Source organism: Gossypium raimondii, chromosome 9 (genome assembly GCF_025698545.1).
Source record: "Gossypium raimondii isolate GPD5lz chromosome 9, ASM2569854v1, whole genome shotgun sequence".
NCBI lineage: Eukaryota > Viridiplantae > Streptophyta > Magnoliopsida > Malvales > Malvaceae > Gossypium > Gossypium raimondii.
The window spans coordinates 23029433-23049292 of NC_068573.1; the positions used below are offsets into that span (position 1 = coordinate 23029433).

A 19860-nucleotide genomic window follows, 5' to 3' on the forward strand; every position below is an offset into this window, starting at 1 on the left:
TCTCCTCTGTTTGCTGTCCACATTTACACCACTAATTGGTTTGCATTGCATAGGTTAATGGCTTCAGTGCAGTGCTTTGGATTTAAATGATAGTGGGATATGATAGCACCATACTTTTTGTCAGAATTCAATTCAGAATCTTCACCAAAACAAGTAAAACAGATGAATGAGTGGTACATACATGTGTTTTGTGATGCTATAAACAATATCCCACCCTACTTTAAATAAAAAAATTATTATAACTTTCCGTTTAATTTGTCATCTCTTTTAACTTTTAAACTAGTAAATCACCCTAAAATGTATAGGAAATGTAAACTTTGCTGATGTTGACATACTCCTCGACTATAAGATGAATACTACATATTCAACAATTAATTAATTTCTAATTTTAAAAAATTAAAATTTTAAAAGTATTTTTATTTTACAAAATTTTTAAATAATTTTAATAACTTTCTATATATATATTTGGATATTTCTCAATTCTTTAAAAATTAATTAATTGTTAATGTAACATTAGTATTATGCAGTCCACATGTATATCCACATCAGAAAAGTTAATATTTGTTAATTTTTTTATCTATTTTGTGGTAATTTGACAAAAGAGTAATTTCAAAAAGTAAAAGAACAATAAATTAAATGAATGAGTAAAATAATTTTTCAAAAGTTTGAAAATTAAATAAATTATTATGCTTAAAATTTTCAATCAGGATGTGGAAACTCTTTAAAAAGTTTCTATTATTAAAGCTGTTTTTGGGAAGTGTCCACTAATTAGGCAAATAATTGCATTTTTAAACTCTCTTCTCCACAGTTAATTTAGGATAAGATTGGACTAGTTCCAGCCTGCCCAAGTTACTACTAAGGAAAAAGTTGCTCTTCAATAATTGAGAAATATATATATATATATATATATATATATATATATATATATATATTTCAAGATGGTGGCCACTAGCCTACCATCTAATTAGTGCTGATCACACACAGATTCTCAGAATTTGACTGTCATGGATTAAAGCAGTTAACATATAGCTTGTTTTTTTTCTTCTTTTTATCAATTTTTTGAGTGACAAGAAAGAGTGGAAGTGCATATAAAACCAACCATGCATCATACATAATACATTTGTAGTGCTGCATGTTGACCCACTACTAATATTTCATGTCAATTTCTGATGGTTCATGCCTGCCAATTCTAGTGCAAACAAGAAGAATCACAAAAAGCTGAGTGGAAAATTAAGGAAATATCTCACTAAGGCTTTCCGGATCTTGGAGCATATATTATTATATCATTCTTATGGTTTTTGGTAAGTCAATGACCTAGCTACGAGCAAATATATAAGAAGACTCACTACTTGAGTCTTTGGATGCTCATTTCACTCAAGGAAATTAAACCACACTATCCATCAATATCACTAATCAAGGCTTGGGGAAGAAGAAGAAGAAGATGGTTAGGGAACTGAAAGTAATTAGTGATGTGGATGGAGGTGGGATAGGTGGTCTTTTCCTAGTCTTATGGGCTGCTTTGCTCACCCTTTCTTCCATTTCAGCCATACTATTCTCTTGTGCCGATGGTGTATCCAAGGAGAAAACTGACTCAGGTGACACCAATTTTTATGGCGGAGGATGTACTGCTGGGTGTGGGGGTGCTGGATGTGGTGCAGCTTGTGGTGCATAAATCCTTGATTTCAAAACTTTAACATGTTCCATTTTAGCTTACTCATTCTGTCTTGAGCATCTTTTTGCTACTTTGAAACATAGAACTTCAAAGATGATGTACTAATTAGTACTAACTATAAAGGTTTATGCAATTACACAGATGCATTCTCAGGGTATTACTGAGTTGCAGGCTGAAGATCATACATATGTGTTGCGAGGATATAGCAGTGCATGATTATAATTGATGAGAACAAGTATGTCTATATAATGAGATCAAGTTTGAGTTGCTTGTTTATTGCTGTCCTTTCACTTCAGTCCACTCATGCAAATCAACAAAGCATGTGCATATCGGTCTGCTGTCTACTCCAAGCATATGTTAATACTTAATAGAGAAGGTTTAAGCCACTAAAGTTTAAAGCCCTTGAAATTCAATTTACATATAAAGAGTTATACTCATCGCCATGAATGAGTTGATTTAGAACCGACAGACAGACAAAAAGGCACAAAGTCCCCTCATCACTTGCATTTTTTGTTTTTATTTATTATTGCAAAGGTCAACTGAATAAATGTTATTATGGATTAAATCAACTAAATAATAATAGTGGCAGCAAAGAAAACAACCCATTTAATTGAAGCGTGTAAAACGTTTGCATTTTTCTTTTTTCTTTTAATGGATATTTGATTTCCATTTTTCTAATTTTTATTAGCTAAATATCTACACGTTATGAACAAAAAGTCAAGATGGCCGAGTTGGTCTAAGGCGCCAGTTTCAGGTACTGGTCCGAAAGGGCATGGGTTCGAATCCCATTCTTGACAAATTTCTGTATTTTTACTTTTAAATATAACGGCTGGGCTAACATAACCCCTAATTGAAACAATATAATTTTAAAAAAAATACAAAACCAATTCACAGCTATCTTTTTAGGTTAAGTATATGTATGGGTTAAAAAGATATATTTTAAAAAAAAAAACCTTATTTTTGAAAAGTGATGATATTATGTAAATTAAATAATTTATTATAATAAATTGAGTTATTAAATAATTTTTTTTCGAGGTCAGTAATTTAAATGAACAAAATTTGCTTTTACCCATATAATTAAATTACATAAAATAGTATATTGAAAGAGACTCTTCGTTTATTTAAAAATATAAAAATATATAATTTTGTGAAAATTTTAATAAAATGTTCAAATTTGATTGCATGGAAACTAAAACAAATCACACCAACTACAAAATGGTAGTGAGTTGGGTGAAAATTGTAGCTTTATTTAGGAAGTCGATGGCACCAACACTAATGCATATAGTTTTGGATTTTCGTAGCAGGTAGTCTGTGGATTTATTAAGGATGACATTTGCTGGCTAACTTTGTGATGTTCAAGTATGAAGAAATAATTGATTGTACATGTGAGTAGATATACAAGTAGAGTTTAGTTGGCAGCTTGCCCAAAGAATTATTCTACTATCTTCAAATATATACAAGTCATGATTTAAGTCCCACCACTTATCATATAACACTCTCACACTCATGATAAGATCTAGATCACTCCCCACCAAGTTTTTCCTAAAAACTCAACTATAAAGTCAAGTGATTCACTATTTTACTTACAAAATGCGCTCATAAAATAATTCCTAATACAACAGTATAAAGTGCTATATTTATAGAAAATATAAACATTAAGAATTGAGTTTATAGGTATATATATATATATATATATTTAAATCTTTATCATTTTATATAGAATTATGGGTCAAATTGAGAGAGAGTATGAACATTACAAAACTAAATTTATTATTATATTAATTAGAAAAGTGTCATGCCATTGTTTCAGTAATCACTTAACAATTGGGTGATAGAAAACAATCTCAAAAACTTTGGTGAATAAATTATTTAAGTGATCAAAATGAAAAGATACTAACTATAATTTATCATTATATATATTTGTTATAAATAAAACCATTTATGTCATTTCTTTTGGGTGGCATTTGTGCTTTCTTAAACTATCATTCACAAGTACTTATAAATTTAATTTTGAAGGATGGTCACTACTAAAATATTGAATACATTTTTTGTAATTATTTTTATTTACAAACCCAATAAAACATATTTACAAATTTTTAGTAAATATTTTTAGAATAGACATTTAATTTTAATTATATAAATGTTTATATAATAATTAATAAAACAAATAAAACTATCACACTATATTTAATTAAATTAAAGCTCACATCATATAAACTAAATAAATTAATTAATCCATTAGTCAATGGATATATAACTAACTGCTTTGAAATATTCTTTATACAACCAAAATTTTTATTTTGTCATCAACATTGTTTTTGCACTATTTATACAACTTACAACCAACATGTCTAACAAAACACAAGGAAAGATTGACAGAAGACCTTGTACAGCAATCTCTTATATGGAACAGAGCAAAGTTTGGTTTCATGCAATAGCTTCCTTTCCTTCATGGAGAACCATCTGATCGAAGTGCCAGATCCCTGAATATCCACAGAAGAAACAAGTTGAGAGAATAAGGAGTATATATTCTATATACATATGTAAGGATTTGACAGTGTAAAGTTTGGTTTCATGCAATAGCTTTGAAAGTGTTAATAAAAGCTAAAGCCTTGAGAGATTCCAATCTCACTATATGTTATATGTGAGTTCTCTCTCAAAATTATTCTAGTTTTTATGTCCTACTACATGTACACCTTATCTGAAAATATTCCAATTTTCACTTTGTTGCGCTTTCTATTGAATTTACTCTGGTTCTAGTTGATCATAACTGCATTATTTGCTATTAGTATTCTACTTGTAAGCTCTTAAAAGATAAAAACATGATTATTCTATATAGGGATTTCATAAACCAAATTTATGGAAGTTTCAGAATTTGAACCTTATTAACAGGCTAAAGATCAAGTGATAAGTGCAAACAAAAAAAGGATAGCAAAGAGAAAGAAGGGAAATTCTTACTCTAACTCAGTCAGTCATTTGAGCTATGAATATTATACTCTGCCCCTTCCATGCTCATGGTAGTAGTAGCATCATCGGCTGATGTGGTGAGCTCATCTTCAAAGTCCTCAGATGATCTTTCCATAGATAATAGAAATGGCTTTGGAGGTATTTCAAGGAGCTCAACATCGCCTCCAAGCATTTCCAAAACCTCACTCATCGAAGGACGATCTGTAGGCTTTATTTGTATACACCAGAAAGCAACTATGATCATTTTCCTTACAGTTTTCTTTTGGCTCTCAGTGGCATCTTCGACTTCTAAATCCTCCCCTCTATCAAATCGGTCATAAATCCAAGAAGGAAAATATATTTCACTAGATTGTCTGGCTTGTGCATTCAAATTCCTTCTCCTTCCTGCCATTTCCATTAACAACATTCCGAAACTGTAAACATCAGCCTTATGTGTGATATTCCCAATGTTCTTGTAAAACAATTCTGGAGCAATATATCCGAGAGTACCTCGTGCTGCAGTGAGAGACACTATACTGTTATCTATAGCATGCAATTTTGCAAGACCAAAATCTGAGACTTTTGGAGTGAAGTTTTCATCTAGAAGAATGTTATGTGGTTTGATATCAAAATGTAAAATCTGCATATCACATCCCTGGTGCAAGTATTCTATTCCTTGAGCCACTCCGATTGCAATCTCAGATACTTTTTCCCAACTCAAACTGATGTCCTTTTCTTTTGAAAATATGACCTTATCTAAAGAACTATTTGGCATAAAATCATAAACAAGAGCTTGTTTCGATCCTTCTACACAAAAACCAACAAGTCGTACCACATTAACATGATGAATCCTTCCAATGGTAGCAACTTCATTGATAAAATCTTGACCTTGAGATTTTGACAATTCTAACAACTTTATTGCAACAAGATGACCGCTTCGAAGCTTTCCTTTGAATACAGATCCAAAACCACCCTGCCCTAATTTATCTTTAAAAGATTCTGTCATTCTCTTTATGTCTGAATAAGAATACCGTATGGGCATTAACTTGTTTTGCATTCGAAGAAATTCTTCAATTGTATCATCCACACACAAGTGTCTTCTGCGAAACTTAAATACTACAACTATAATCAAGCTTGAAACCCCGATTAAAGTTCTAATAGCAATAGCAACTCCTGTACAAGAAAATCAGTAATACAAAGGCATCAACATAAAAAGCATAAAGGCAAAAAATTCTTGTTTTATCTGAATTAGAGTTATGTTGATTCAACACTGACTTTAAAAACTCAATTAATGACTTTTTAAGTTATTATAGATGATAGAAAAAATTGTATGTCAGGTCCATGAAAGAAATTGAAATTAAAGAAATAAAAATTATGTATTTTATCCACAAGTTATAATTATATAATGAAAACCAATGATTGATTATATTAATGATCGCATAATTAGAAAAAAAAAAAAAGTGTTGGTAAATTGATTCTCACCTGTTAGAATAAGGAAGATAACCTGAGTCCCTGTCAAGTGAAAATGAGTGAAGATTAGTAATTCTAAAGCAAGAAATAAGGGAATTCCAACAAACTAAATTAATGGAAGGCTGAAAAGCAGCATACTTGAAGTGTAATAATAAATATAAGTGTCCTGCGATGGAAAGGCGTGGGCAAAAAATATTCGAAAGCTATTGAAGTAATTGTAGAGGATGAACTTCAACCGCCATAATCTACATTTCAAAGACTAATTCAATAAATAAAATGTTCGTTTTTCCATAAAGTAAAAAAGGAAATTTATCATTGTTGAGAAATTCGATTTCTTTAGGAGCAATTATTGAAGTATGGTGGACACTTCAAAGACTCCCCTCAACAACATTGGCAACATAAAATTGATTGATTGTTGTGAAGTGTTACATTTTGGCAAGTGTGATGTTGTTGCTGGAACGGGGCGTGTATGCGCATGCCCATGGCACGTCATAACCCATGAGAAGCTCCCGGTGAATATCGAAAATAGATAGACGACGCAGAGCGCTGATGTTAGAAGACTGCAACCGAACGGGTCTCGGCACCTGGATTTCCACGGTGCAAGACTCATCAAAACCAGTGGCGTTCAGCGAGTCGGCGCTAAATAAAGCATAAAAGTAAGGGTAGGGAGAGGAGGCGTTCGCGCAAGGAGCGGCGTCGACGTAGAGAGAAGAGGCCATGGGTGCTCGGCAACTCACAAAATAGATAAAATCAGTAACTTCTCGGCATACAGGGGATTTAGGAAGAATGGAGCATTGTTTAGCGTCCAGACTCTGATCCACCAATCGAATTGTTCCAGAGCCATCATAAAAGATGTCTGCAACGTAGAAACCCAAATTATTGCTCAAAAAGGTGCGGTTATTTTGGCAAATCAGTTCATAGGAAGGACTGCCACACTGGGGAGGGTCGGCTTTTAATCTGAAAGGGGACCTGATGTTGGTTAAATTTCCGCAGGAAGAGGGGTTACAGCCTACACTTGTGAGTCGTCTTGCACCATTAACAGCTTCAAAAAATGAGAAAGCAGCAAGGGAAAGCAAGCCTAATGTTGCTGCAACTTTTGTTAACATGTTAGAATTTAATAAGCCAAAAGAAGAAGAAGAATGACGAGAAGATGATAAACGTAAATCCTCCCAATCACTTGCCCAAAAGAAGTTTACAGTTTAGTGAAGATGTTGGTCGCTTTGTTTGATTGCAATGGGAGCGTATAGCTGTACGTGTACGCGTTTGCAGTTCATATAAGTCAATATATCAGGCCAAGAGAGCTTGGAATTTTCCAAGCACTAGGACTACAAAAGCCCAGTCATGCCAACCGCATCAAGTCTTTGGTTTAATTTCTTTCCTTCAATTAATACCTGAAATTAAATTGGTTGACTCTGACTTCCACATTCCTCATTTTGCTTTTTGCTTTTTTGGATATCTACTAATTTCACCTGTCTTATACCCTTTCCATTTCAGAGCTGATCAGCTGAGTGAAAGAAAGGATGTCTGAATTTTATCCATTCTTTTTGGCTTTGTAGGTTTTTCATCTATAGTGCTTTGTATCGGTTTATGGTTTGATTAATTGAACTGAACTGGATCTGAGGCATATATTATTTTTTACTGGATCTGAGGCATATATTACTTTTTACGCGTATGCAGTTTGAAACAGTCCAATCCAAAGGTAGGCAAGCAGGCAGCTTGGAATTTTCTTAGATATCTGCATGCAATAATAAATGCTAAAACCACAAACCACATCTCTTTGCATTTCTAAGCTGATCCTACCCCAAGTTAACAGGGATGATGTTCCTTCTCCTTGTTGCCTTCATGTTGATGGTGGATGAAGGTGGTGTAGCAGCACTAGATTCTGAAAAATGCAAGGTCACAAACTGCAAACGCTACGGCCCACCTGTCCGATTTCCCTTCTGGTTAAAAGACCAGCGCTGTGGCTACCCTGATCCTGGCTTCCAACTCTCCTGCTCCCAAAATAAACAGACCATGCTCCACCTGCCACGGTCAGTGAAGATGGCGGTCCAGTATATAGATTACGAAAAACAGACAATTGACGTATCTGGTCCGGATGGTGAGACTTGCCTCTATCAGCAGCTTCCTTCTCTCAATTTATCAGCATCCCCGTTCATATTCTTCGAACAACTACAAAACATTACCTTGTTCAATTGTTCAGAAAAGTCAGACAAAGATAGCTATGGAGTCGATGCCTGTCCAATTATAGCTTTACCTTCCGATACTCGCAACAACTTTAACCTCGTCAATTGCACCAAATTTGTTGACATCTCAGGAGTTCCTCGTTATTTTGAATTTGGTATTCGCTTACAATGGTCCAAACCCTTGTGCATTGAATGTGAAGCACAAGGAAGAAGTTGTAGACTGAAGAATGTTAGTACACCACCTCAAACAGAGTGTTATGACACCCCCAAACCCAGCACCCAAACAGGTACATGCCCTTCTACTTCAACTGTCTTGTTTGTTTCTTGGCTGCTTTACACTTACGCATGTTATAATTAGTTTACCAACTTACTTATGTTTTCAATTATTTACTTTTACAACTTTAAAAACTAAAACCAGTAGTGAATGAAAAGCTACAAATTTGTAAACCAACTAGTTACTCCTTCAATGAGAATAATTTGCGAGTACAATTACATTTTATTCTGAACAATAAGTTACATTTGTTTTTTGGTTTATTTGCAACCTACTATACGTATAATTACATATTTAGTGATAGTTAACCTTATACTATATACTAGTTTATGAACTTAAACCAATAATTTGACACGTTTAAGAGTCCAGGCTGGGTGAGTTAAAAGTGGAGTTCATTGTTTACTGAAGAAACCTTAATTGATTTTACAAGAATTTTGGCTATACTTCACTCTCTTATTAAATCAAGAAAGTTAAATAGGTCATAATAAATTTAAAAAGCTTTTCCAGGAATTAAACACAGGAACTTCTAAAACCCAGCAGTTAATTTACAGCTTCACTATGCTTTATTTGTGTATTTATATTTCTTTTTGTATCATAATTATATTTTATGTTTACATAAACTGACACCTTAATTACTCATATTATATGAATTCTAACACACTCCGAGTATTAAATTATTTGGTCCAATCTCTTGTGCTAAGATCATCCTGCTCTTGATTTATGATTAGAATGTTAAAAACTCATAATTTTATTGTTCCCTACCAATCTCACTATATATAACTCCTTTTTTCTTCCTCATCCCCTGATACCATAGTAACACTAACTTGCATGCCTTTACACGCTTGGTCATGGTTAAAATTATATTTAGGAACACAGAAAGCTGATACATTTCCTTCCATTATTTTACAGGGCTTCCTACAAAGGTAAAGCTAATTATTACAGGTATGCAATGTTTCTCTCTGTTATTGCATACGATTTTACACAAGGCCTGTGTGAGTTGTCAACTTCATTGCAGTTCTCCTCTATTTAAGTTGCTATCAGAGGAAACGTACTAAGTTGGAGCATATTTTATCTGCAGGTGCAATCCTAGCTTCGTTTCTTATTCTACTGACTGTCATTGGACTATACTATGTATACCATCAGGACAAGAAAAAGAAAGAGAGTCAAAGCAAGATTGAAAAGTTTTTGGAAGATTATAAAGCTTTTAAGCCCTCAAGATACTCTTTTGCTGATATTAAGAGGATAACAAATGAATTCAAGGACAAACTCGGGCAGGGTGGTTATGGAACCGTGTTCAAAGGAAGGCTTTCTAATGATGTTTTGGTAGCTGTTAAGATCCTCAATGACTCCAATGGCAATGGGGAAGAGTTCATCAACGAAGTGGGTTCCATGAGCAGAATCCACCATGTCAACGTGACTCGCTTAGTCGGATTTTGTGCTGATGGATATAAAAGAGCACTTGTTTATGAGTACTTGCCGAATGAGTCATTAGAGAAGTTCATATTTGCAGCCAAGGGTGAGAATCATGTCCTTGGTTGGAATAAGCTTCAAGATATTGCCTTAGGTATAGCCAAAGGGATTGAATACCTACATCAAGGTTGCGAGCAACGGATCCTACATTTCGACATCAAACCTCACAATATTTTGTTAGACCAGAACTTCAATCCTAAGATATCTGACTTTGGTCTAGCTAAGTTGTGTTCCAAGGATCAAAGTGCAGTTTCTATGACAGCAGCCAGAGGAACCATGGGCTATATAGCACCCGAGGTCTTATCTAGGAACTTTGGGAACGTTTCTTATAAATCAGATGTTTATAGTTTCGGAATGCTACTACTTGAAATGGTTGGAGGGAGAAAAAACATCGGTGTCACAGTGGAGAACACAAGCCAGGTGTACTTCCCAGAATGGGCGTATAATCATTTGGACAACGGAGAAGAGACAGGAATAAGAATTGAAAACGAAAGCCATTCTGAGATTGAAAGAAAACTTACGATTGTTGGACTTTGGTGCATTCAATGGTATCCAGTAGATCGTCCTTCAATGAAAGTTGTGATTCAAATGATGGAAGGTGAAGCAGACAGTCTCACTAAGCCACCAAATCCTTTTGCATCCGCAGATCATATGAAGATGAGTGCTTTCAAATATAAAAAACCTGTTAATATAGAGCTAGCAGTTATTGCTGAGTAAACATGAGTTCAATTATATATAGCTAATGAAGCAAACAAGAATGGTATATATATATATATATATGTATTCTGAAAATTTTGAACTTGGTTCGGTTCTTGATTTTACCAAAGCAAATACAATACATTCAAATTCAGCTCGACTCATTACTCTGCTACTCAAACTGAGGACAACAATGTCTGTCCCCAAGTATGCCCAACTGATTGGATGGACCATATTGATCAACTTATGCTTTGCAACTAATTGAGAACTTCCCTTAGCAAGTAGCTCTCATTTGCTCTGCACTCGTGCTATTAATTTAAGATAGACAGCAGTTTTGTACCTGTTCATTCTCTCGGAGTAACTACTATTAATTACTTAAAGAGGACACATATTTAGTCTTGGCCTGAGCTTGGTTAAACTAATAAAGTCTTCAAATAGATAGCTCGTAACGTGGGATGCAACCCATGAAAGTTGAGAAATGATATGCAATCTTTTAACATTTCGATTTCTCCATTGAACTTCAATGAATAAAAGGCCAGTACACACAACATGAACCCTTGGAGTTACACTTGGGATTTCCCCAACATGAATTCATTCTACTTTCTAGAGCTCAGATTGATATATCAAACCTCATCATTTCTCAATGCAGAAGAAATCTCAAATATAGCATTAGCATCCATGAAATGGAACTAATTTAGAAACAAGGCATGGTTGCTGATTCAACTCTGTTTCCAATTGACTCCACCAAAGCATTAATCAAAATGACTACTGTATGGACAACACAGCCATCCAACCAAGATTCTAACACCAGGTTTTAAGTGTCAACAATTGGTCTGTTATAAAAAGCATTCATATGATAATGGTTGGAGGAATACATATACTTTAACTGCTGTTTTCATCATTATACTGCAGAAAATCAGCTAATCCAGCAACCCTAAGCACCTGGCTTTAGAACATAGAAATAATCATAGAGACAGATAGAAAGTTACCACATCAGTGAATTCATCTTTGGGACAATAACCTATGTCAATTCCTTTCTACTTATACAGAAAAAATGAAAAGCAACAGGGTAGGAGGGCGCAGTTATTGCCTCTTCAGTGAATTCATCTCCTGGGTTCCACATCTACATCTCTTTACCGACCCCTCAGTTTCCTCAGTTTCTCCCAACCACCTTTGCAAATTACTGCATATGCATTTAGCACCTCTCATGTCTGCAGAAAATTATCCTCGTTTATAGGAATTACATGTGCAATCAAATTCAACACAAACCGCCCAGAATTATTAATGAGGTATCACTGTTTGTATAACAGAAATTCAATAGAAAGATTCCCTCCATCTGGTATGAACTTAATAATGCCAGTCATCCATCTAGCAGAAGCACAATACCAGAAGACAGAACAATAAATGTGCCTAAAAGTTCTCTTTCCTAGGTAGAAACCACCACTTTATGAAAATTAAACAATGTATGTCAGCAGTTCATTCAGTCCATGGTAATGATAATACAGTTCTACTGCAATAAAATAAATAAGATTGCAAAAGCTCCATTGAAAAAAGGTTGTATATTTAGCTGCTTCTCAAATGCAACAAAAATTCACCATTACAGCCAAAGGGGCATAAGTCTTGGCGAGAAAAAAAAATTAGAAAAATCATCATAACACCTATATGCTAATATCAGGTGTAAACTGGACAAGCAAAACAAAACTGAAGTTTTTCCAACCACTTGAAAATGAAATTGGGCAGCCCCATCTCCCTGACCACAAGGTTAGAGGTATATTTCTCTCTTCACTCTCATTCATAAGCCTTTTCCCAATCATCTACAACCTCCAATGGCTCTGTTTCATTTAAACCCCCACCCAGCAGCCCAGCTGAACTTGAATTGGCAGCATTTGAATCCATTTTTGACAAGGATTGAACCCCAGCCAGCTTTGAAGGATCTTCTGATCGAACTGCTCCAGAAGATGAGCTTACACCTGTTTCAGAATCCAGAACACTCCAGCGGTTAACTGAAGCAGCAATTGGAGCATCTTTGCCTTTCCATGCAGAACCCGGATCTGAAGTGACACCAAGAGACTCATCACCACCCCATGAATCTTCCTTCCAACCAAGTTCCTGCACCACAGCCTTCTTCCATGGATTTGCCTTTACAGCAGAACTTGGCCCTGTTCCTCCCCACGCATTATTAGCAGATGATGCTCCACCACTTTGAACAAAGGCAATAGCCCCAGTATAAATTGATCCATGATCCAATCTCCTCATAGCCGTTGCAGCTCGAGCAGGATCACTAAATACAGCCAATGCGTTCTTGTCATTCAACCAAACAAGTTCACACTCCCCACCAAACCTCAACACTAATGCACTTATATCAGATTCTCGGGGCAAATCTAGGAAAGAAACAACAAGCCTTGGATCCATGTCTACTAGAGGATCAAAAACAGGAGGGTGTACTGCCCCAGTACTGGTCGACCCTTTAGCCCCAATGATGCGAGCTGGTGGTTTTGATTTGGCAGTAACATGAACCACAATAAAACGTTTGGGCTCCCAACCAGCAGCACTAATAGTAAGCTTCCACCTTTCTGCTATTATCCTGATAGCATCTCTCTTATCCTTCAGCATTGGACAGAACACATGAACCTTCAGACCCGATGTTGTTCCTCTGTTCTTGCCGAGTACCAAAAACTTGCATCTCTCCTCTACAGCTAGAACCCACTTCGGATCACGCCTGTACAGGTCAAAAAGCACCTCTGACGTAACCGAATTCTCACCAAAATGAAGTGCGTCCAAATTTGGGGGAGTGATGTCAAAGGCATCTGCAAGAACCCGTTTGCGCTCCAACTTAGCACATTCATCATCACACATAAGCTTCCTTTGTCCAAGAGGAATCTTTTTGCCAGTTGATTCCACTGGTTGAAGAGGCACGGGCAATTTTTGGATAATAGAAGCTTCAAACACTGTATCGGCATTGAAACCACCAGTACAGCCCCCAGCATCGCAAGGGACAGTTGCGCTTAGCCGGCCACAAGAACACGTGATTGTAACTCGAAAATCACACCTAACATCAGGACATGGTGCAGAGGGATGACAAGGTGCAGTACATGTATGCCTGCAGTCTCTCCGAGGGGCACCACATGTCTGCCCACAAGAGGTCCTGACACCTGGTTCAGCTCCAGATGATGCATCACATGGAGCTGGGTGACAAGTTCTCCCACATGCATGTAATCCACACTGCCTGGTCTTCCCGCAGAGCTTGTTACATCTGATATCTTTCGACCCACAAGGAATGTTCCTAAGAACAACATGTCCTCCAATGCATTCCTTCGCCACAGGCACAGAACAAGGTGGACAGTCTCCAAAATGGCAGCTGTGAGAAGACGAATGGCCACAAGGCTGCGGAACTGAGCATGGAAGTTGACATGAAGGCGGTGGTGTACCACAAGGCAATGGAGGAGGGATTGAAGTTCTTCCACAAGCACATGTCAAATCAGTAAAGATCGTTTCCAAGCATGGAGGGCAGTGACCACTGTGACAAAGAGATTCACAAGAATGCTGTCCACACCTCAGCTTCTTCCCACATGCCATTTGGCAGAAGTGTGGATCCCAACCACCGGAGCGAAGACTATTAGAGTTCGAGAGAGGGCAGCATCGCTCGCTACACCGATGTCTACCACAACTCTTCTTACGCCCACAAGGCTTGTCACATGTAAATCTCTCATTTTCAAGTGTTGTTTTGTAGCATTCCACCCTCCGAGAAGTTGATCCACAGAGGCATTTTTGGGTGACAAGAACTAGACAAGGTGGACAATTCCCAGCATGACAGACTTGGTCACATCGGTGCACTTGACAAGGAAGGAACTTGGCACATGTCTCTGAACAAGTTGGAATTGGGTCCAAACAACTTTGCCTTTGCTCCTGCAAGCTTGTTTTCCCACAGTAACAAGACCTGATCTTGCTTGGCATCAGCTCACAATCCCCACAAGGACCAGGATGGCAATTTTCAGCACAGTAATGGTTACCACATCTAAGCTTCTTTCCACATGTTGAACTACAAGAAAAAATGCCATCTTCTGCTTTCACCTTTCCCTTCACAACCATGTCACCGCAGATGACAACTTCAACCTTTTTCTTGCAGAAACAGGGGGCATTAATTAGAACCTTGCAAGGATCACAAGCTCCGACATGGCAAATACGTTCACACTGATGGCGCCCACACTCAAGAAGTTTACCACACCACTGACCACAAGTAAGAACCGACTTCCTATCAGAACATCTGGTTGTAATAACTTTCTTACCACAAGGACACAAACGTGGTGGAGCAAACGCCTTACAAGGAGGACATGGACCAGGGTGACATTGCAAGACACAAACATGAGGGCAAAGTTCATCCTTCATCACCCTAGAACCTAATCCCAGCTCCTTCTCAAGGGGCTTTCCACAGGGCTCCCCGCATGAATGTGGAGTCAAGTACAAATCAGAAGGAGGGTCGGTCCTCTTTCCACAAAAGCAAACATACCGTATCTCCTTAGAGGATGTGAACTGCACAGACTGACAGCCCGGACAACGCCAATTAAAACCCTGATTCTTCTCGGCCACCAAATCAACAGAAGTGGGTGCCCTCGCCCATTTCTTAATACAATTGAGGTGAAAGATAGAATAACAACTTGAGCACGACCATATAGCACCAGACCTCGGTACCATATCATAACAAATCATACATTCAACCGTACTCTTTATAAGCTTGTCCTGAATTTCCTGCACAAGCTGTGGCAAATTAGGATCAACCTCCTTCCTTACCGCCATCTGAGTCTCACTCCTTCCCTTTTCCCTATCTCTCCTATGGTTGGTGGGCCGACCAGTTTGTCTGTACTTATTATCATTTCGAGTTGAGGTTTGGTCGACATTAGGGGTTGAATTAGAGGCGGCCGTTGAGCTGCTTTCAACGGTGGTGGTTGTGGATGACGATCCTCTAGGAACCCATTCTTGACGAGTGCTTTGTGAAGGGTTTCTTGATCTATTTCGGCCTTGAAAGCTCATAATTTTGTAGTTTGACGTCAACGAACTTTGTAAATCCGATTGAATTTTTGTGTGTGTGTGTGGACGAAACAAAAGATTCAAATACTAACTTTATAGCTTTGATCCTCCTCCTAAAACTGTAATACCACAAAAATAAAAGAACATCAATAACCCCAGCAATCCCTTGGTTCGAACGGGTAAACAGATAGGCAAAACAAACAAAAGAATCAAACGAATAGTTGAGAAATTGATATTCAATCAAAAAGAGAAAAACATCTAAGTTACTGGAAATCCCAAAAACCAAATCTGGAATCATGCAAAGAGATGAGAAAGGGAACGCACCTGATGAAGAAAATGAAAACCAAAACTTAATGCTTATGATTCCTGTTTGTGTGGGGGTATAACAAGTGAAGGGGTCTCCCTTTTCTCGAAAATGAGAAAACCGACAGGTAGAAAGGGTGGAGAGGGAGAGGGAGAGGGGGAGTATATATAGGGAAGGATTGGCTTGGGGCTAAAGGAAAACGAGACTAATTCGTCACCATAAAACAACCGAGTTAAAATATGGGCATGTTATGATGTTTCAACTTTCAAGCATATGCATACGGCTGGCAGTGGCGTGCATCCTTGCTGCCCACTCAAGGGGCTCGTCTCAGCCGCCTTATCTTACCTGCATCGCCATGGGCCTTGGCCCGAATTCTCCAAAGCAGTTTAATGTAGAAATTGCCCAATTTGCACTTTTAGAAACGGTGCCCTCAGGCCTGAGCTACCTACTTGGATATGGCACTTTCTATTATTTTCATTTATTATTTTAATAATTAATTAAATAAATTATTTATAATTGATTAATACAATTGAATGAATATTTCATTTCTATTCCTTTTCAATTTAAAATATGTTTTAGAAGAGTATTTCCGGCTGCTAATATAAATTATGCACAAGTTTGAAATAGGTTTAAAATATTATTATTATATTATAATTAAACAACAATTCCTATAACATCTCAAGAAATTTCATTCTTCCTCTCGAATTATAACTAAATAATAACTCTTAAATCTTAATTAATTTTTTTAATAAAATCGCATTATGAAACAATTAATAGAACTATAATTAAACCAATAACATTAAATAAAAAATATAAGTTATAAAACAACTAAGATATAGATAAACCAACCCTAAAACAACCTTAGGATTGTTCACATCAACCACCATGCATGAAGGAGGGAAGAGCATCGGGTTCTGGCGAAGGCAATCATGCATGCAATCCAATGAGTTATTTTTCTTCATTATTTTCCAACCATCGATTTTCGTAAAAAGTGTGCTCTAAAAACACGAACTGATCACACAATTAAATTTTAAAAAGTTAAATCTTTCTTTAGGCTAAAAGCTTAACTCGAGTCCTCGGGAAAAATAAAATTTATTTTAGAAATAAATCTCACTATAAATTAGTAGAGTAATTACATTAAAAATGATCTATTTTTGTCATAACTCATAGCCCCAAATTATAGGAAAAGTGTAACGCCCAAAAATTTAATCTTTGATTTAAAATTTGTTGTAATAAAGGCCTTGAATGCATGTCGAAAGTGGGATAGGATTTGATTTTTTTAAATAAATAGGTTTTTTAATTAACTAATTAGTTTTCCTTTTCCCAAAATGTCCCACGTTCATTATTTTTTTTACTCCCACATTCCCCAATAGTTTCTTGTTTCTTTCTTTTGTTTGTTTGTTCCATCGTTTTGTGCGTCCCTTCTTTCCTTCTCTTCAATCGGTTCTTGATTCCTGTGTGGTGGTGCTGTCAATTGTGTTCTAGTGTTGGTCAGGATCAATCTCTGCTCTCTTTGCGATTGTAAATTTCCGGGTTCTAGTAAGTAAATGTTCTCTGTAGATTTTTTGTAGGGGTTTATGGTTAATGCTTCAATTACTCTTTTGGAGCATGGGTTAATCTTATGGAACATAGGTTGTTAGGTGATAATAAAAAAGGCCCAATTTCCCCTTCTACGAATTAATTGTGTGAGGAGCTGTTGTGGACATTTGGGTAAGTTGTTGAACGCTTTAAGAGTTCAATTTTGGATTTAGTAATGCATATATTCGCGTTTGATCGAGTGAGTTACTTGGAAAAAAAATTGAGGAATCATGGCTAATTTACTCGATTGAACATTGTTTTTAGGTTTGAGAAGTCTCGTGATTGCTTCCGTATCAAATTGAATCAGGCGTGTAATGGAAACTCGAGAAAACAGCGAACGGCGAAAGCCGAAAAAGGGGATTGTCGACACCACACGGCCGTGTGTTGAACCGTATGAGACACACAATTTGGGCCAATTGGGCCGTGTGTGAGGCCGTGTGCCAGGCCATGTGGGCCACATGAGCGGGCCATGTAGGTCGTGTGGGCCTCACGGGCGTGTGAGCCTAAAATTTTGAATTTTACCCTAGGGCCGTAAGCATCATTCGGGTCAAACATAGGCCTTCCATAAGGTCTATATGGTACTAATTAAGCTTTAAAATATGAATTCTAATGTTCTGTTAGCATAAAAATATTGATTTGTGTTGTATGATAAATATGATGTATACACAGCATGAACCGTGTTTATGGTAGGTCTAATCCGTATCTGTTATGAGAGCATTGGGGTGAGATTTGTGTATATGGAGGAAGTGTGGGCAGATATACCTCTACCATATCTGGTGGCACAGCCACACATATTTCTGTAAATGGCGATAAATCGCCTAATGATCAAGCAGCCAAGTTGTCAATACTATAAAAAGTGTCATACCGGCACTAAGCGGTGTATAGGTGTAACACACCTAAGCTGTCACTATCGCCGAATCAGGGTCATAGGGTATTACAATGACATTCTAAATATTTAACAATTCATACAAATAAATATTCAATCATAATTACAATAGATCAATCTCAATTCATTCATAATCTAACATACACTTACGGGCCTTAAAACGAGTCTACAAGGCCCTAAAAATAAATTAGAAACATTCTTGGGTCAATTCGGAACCAAACGGAAAAAGTTAAGAAAATTTGAAAATTTTGAAAACAGGGGACACACGGCCATGTGACTAGGCCATGTGTCCCAGCCCAGACCATGTGGACATTTGATGTTGAGTCACACGGTCGTGTCGCTAGCCATGTTTCAGACCGTGTAACAATCTGTTTTAAGACACATGGCCGTGTCGCAAGCCGTGTAAAACCTGCACCTAAAGGCAATAAGACAAACGACCATGTGGATAGACCGTGTAGGTCACACGGCCATGCGATAACCCATGTCCCAGGTTGTGTGCACCAAATTTTGCTTCAAAAACAAGGTAAACTTTACGCCTAACTTGGCCACCAATCCAAACCTAAAACCATATTAAAATCATCACCAAAAATAATTTCAAACAAGTCAAAACATATCAATTCCCTACAATTTATGTGCCTAACCAATGTGCCATTCAAAGGCACTTCAAACAAAGACTAATTATTCCATAACCTTGTTAAAGAGCATATGACATTAACCACTTTCTCATCCTCAATCAACATTCACCAAAATGACCACATACAACCAATCTTACCAGGTTACCATTTCACAAAGCATTTACAAATTCACATCAACAATTATACACATCCAAAAGAGTCAAACTTATTAACATGCTTATTTCATTCATAACTATATACAAACATTTGTTTCAAGACATAACATAGTTCTAAAGTTTATATGACTTTCAATATAAGTAACTTATACTAGATTCAACCATAGACTAGAAGACTATTATTCAAAATATCATTATCCTAAGTACATGCCACGACACAAAAAGAAATACGTCACCAACGTTGAGTTCGGGATTTGTGTGGAAGCTGAGTCGATGGACAAAAGTAAGTACCTAACCTGCATCTAAAGAAGGGTTCAAACATTAAGCAAACTCATGCCTTCAAAGAATCACACTTACACCTAGTGACCTAAATTTACATTCCATAATGTATAAGTTTATCTCCATGGAATTTAGCATACTACTCAATAATTCATTTAATACCTCTTCCATGATATCTTTTACATACCAATCTTTTCCACTAGATTCATTATACCTTGTCGATATGAGTCATTCAATGAATGGCACCAGGTGCCTAACGATTAAACCGTTAACAAGTTTTGTGCCCCGCG

The 19860-nt window shown here is 36.7% G+C and overlaps 3 protein-coding genes and 1 non-coding gene across 12 annotated transcripts; 2 read left to right on the forward strand and 2 right to left on the reverse strand.

Moving 5' to 3' along the window:
- The first annotated feature begins 2388 nt into the window (after positions 1-2388).
- Positions 2389-2469, forward strand: TRNAL-CAG (transfer RNA leucine (anticodon CAG)). Its single transcript has one exon. It is a non-coding gene; the product is annotated as a tRNA-Leu (tRNA).
- A 1416-nt stretch (positions 2470-3885) lies between these two features.
- LOC105798659 (PR5-like receptor kinase) lies at positions 3886-7194 on the reverse strand. The gene is made up of 5 exons (XM_012628808.2): positions 6518-7194; positions 6227-6333; positions 6101-6130; positions 4631-5791; positions 3886-4155 (listed from the first exon to the last, which is right to left on the reverse strand). The coding sequence occupies exons 1-4, from the start codon at positions 7192-7194 to the stop codon at positions 4641-4643; spliced, it is 1965 nt and encodes a 654-aa protein (XP_012484262.1). The 3' UTR covers positions 3886-4155; positions 4631-4640.
- Positions 7195-7302: 108 nt separating this feature from the next.
- On the forward strand, positions 7303-10872 carry LOC105798660 (rust resistance kinase Lr10). 9 transcript variants are annotated; one of them, XM_052620932.1, is made up of 6 exons: positions 7307-7452; positions 7583-7640; positions 7766-7787; positions 7902-8558; positions 9452-9484; positions 9621-10872. In XM_052620932.1, the coding sequence occupies exons 4-6, from the start codon at positions 7904-7906 to the stop codon at positions 10727-10729; spliced, it is 1797 nt and encodes a 598-aa protein (XP_052476892.1). In that variant the 5' UTR covers positions 7307-7452; positions 7583-7640; positions 7766-7787; positions 7902-7903; the 3' UTR covers positions 10730-10872. The 9 variants fall into 9 exon arrangements, with proteins under 9 accessions (XP_052476888.1, XP_052476892.1, XP_052476887.1 ...); XM_052620928.1 differs by lacking the exon at positions 7583-7640 and having other exon boundaries at positions 7303-7452; positions 7645-7787; XM_052620927.1 differs by having other exon boundaries at positions 7583-7787.
- A 1380-nt stretch (positions 10873-12252) lies between these two features.
- Positions 12253-16254, reverse strand: LOC105798658 (NF-X1-type zinc finger protein NFXL1). The gene is made up of 2 exons (XM_012628807.2): positions 16058-16254; positions 12253-15852 (listed from the first exon to the last, which is right to left on the reverse strand). Exon 2 carries the CDS (start codon positions 15734-15736, stop codon positions 12497-12499), a length of 3240 nt encoding a protein of 1079 aa, XP_012484261.1. The 5' UTR covers positions 15737-15852; positions 16058-16254; the 3' UTR covers positions 12253-12496.
- Positions 16255-19860: the final 3606 nt, after the last annotated feature.

Excerpts from the sequence above, each read along its gene's own strand:
- LOC105798659 (XM_012628808.2), bottom strand. The coding sequence starts at position 7,194 with ATGTTAACAAAAGTTGCAGCAACATTAGGCTTGCTTTCCCTTGCTGCT. Across the intron at positions 6,334-6,517 it reads AACATCACACTTGCCAAAAT|ATTATGGCGGTTGAAGTTCA; the intron begins GTAACACTTCAC and ends TTTGAAATGTAG. Across the intron at positions 5,792-6,100 it reads TATCTTCCTTATTCTAACAG|GAGTTGCTATTGCTATTAGA; the intron begins GTGAGAATCAAT and ends TTTCTTGTACAG.
- LOC105798660 (XM_052620928.1), top strand. The coding sequence starts at position 7,760 with ATGCAGTTTGAAACAGTCCAATCCAAAG. Across the intron at positions 7,788-7,901 it reads TGAAACAGTCCAATCCAAAG|GGATGATGTTCCTTCTCCTT; the intron begins GTAGGCAAGCAG and ends CCAAGTTAACAG. Across the intron at positions 8,559-9,451 it reads CAAACCCAGCACCCAAACAG|GGCTTCCTACAAAGGTAAAG; the intron begins GTACATGCCCTT and ends ATTATTTTACAG.
- LOC105798658 (XM_012628807.2), bottom strand. The coding sequence starts at position 15,736 with ATGAGCTTTCAAGGCCGAAATAGATCAAGAAACCCTTCACAAAGCACT.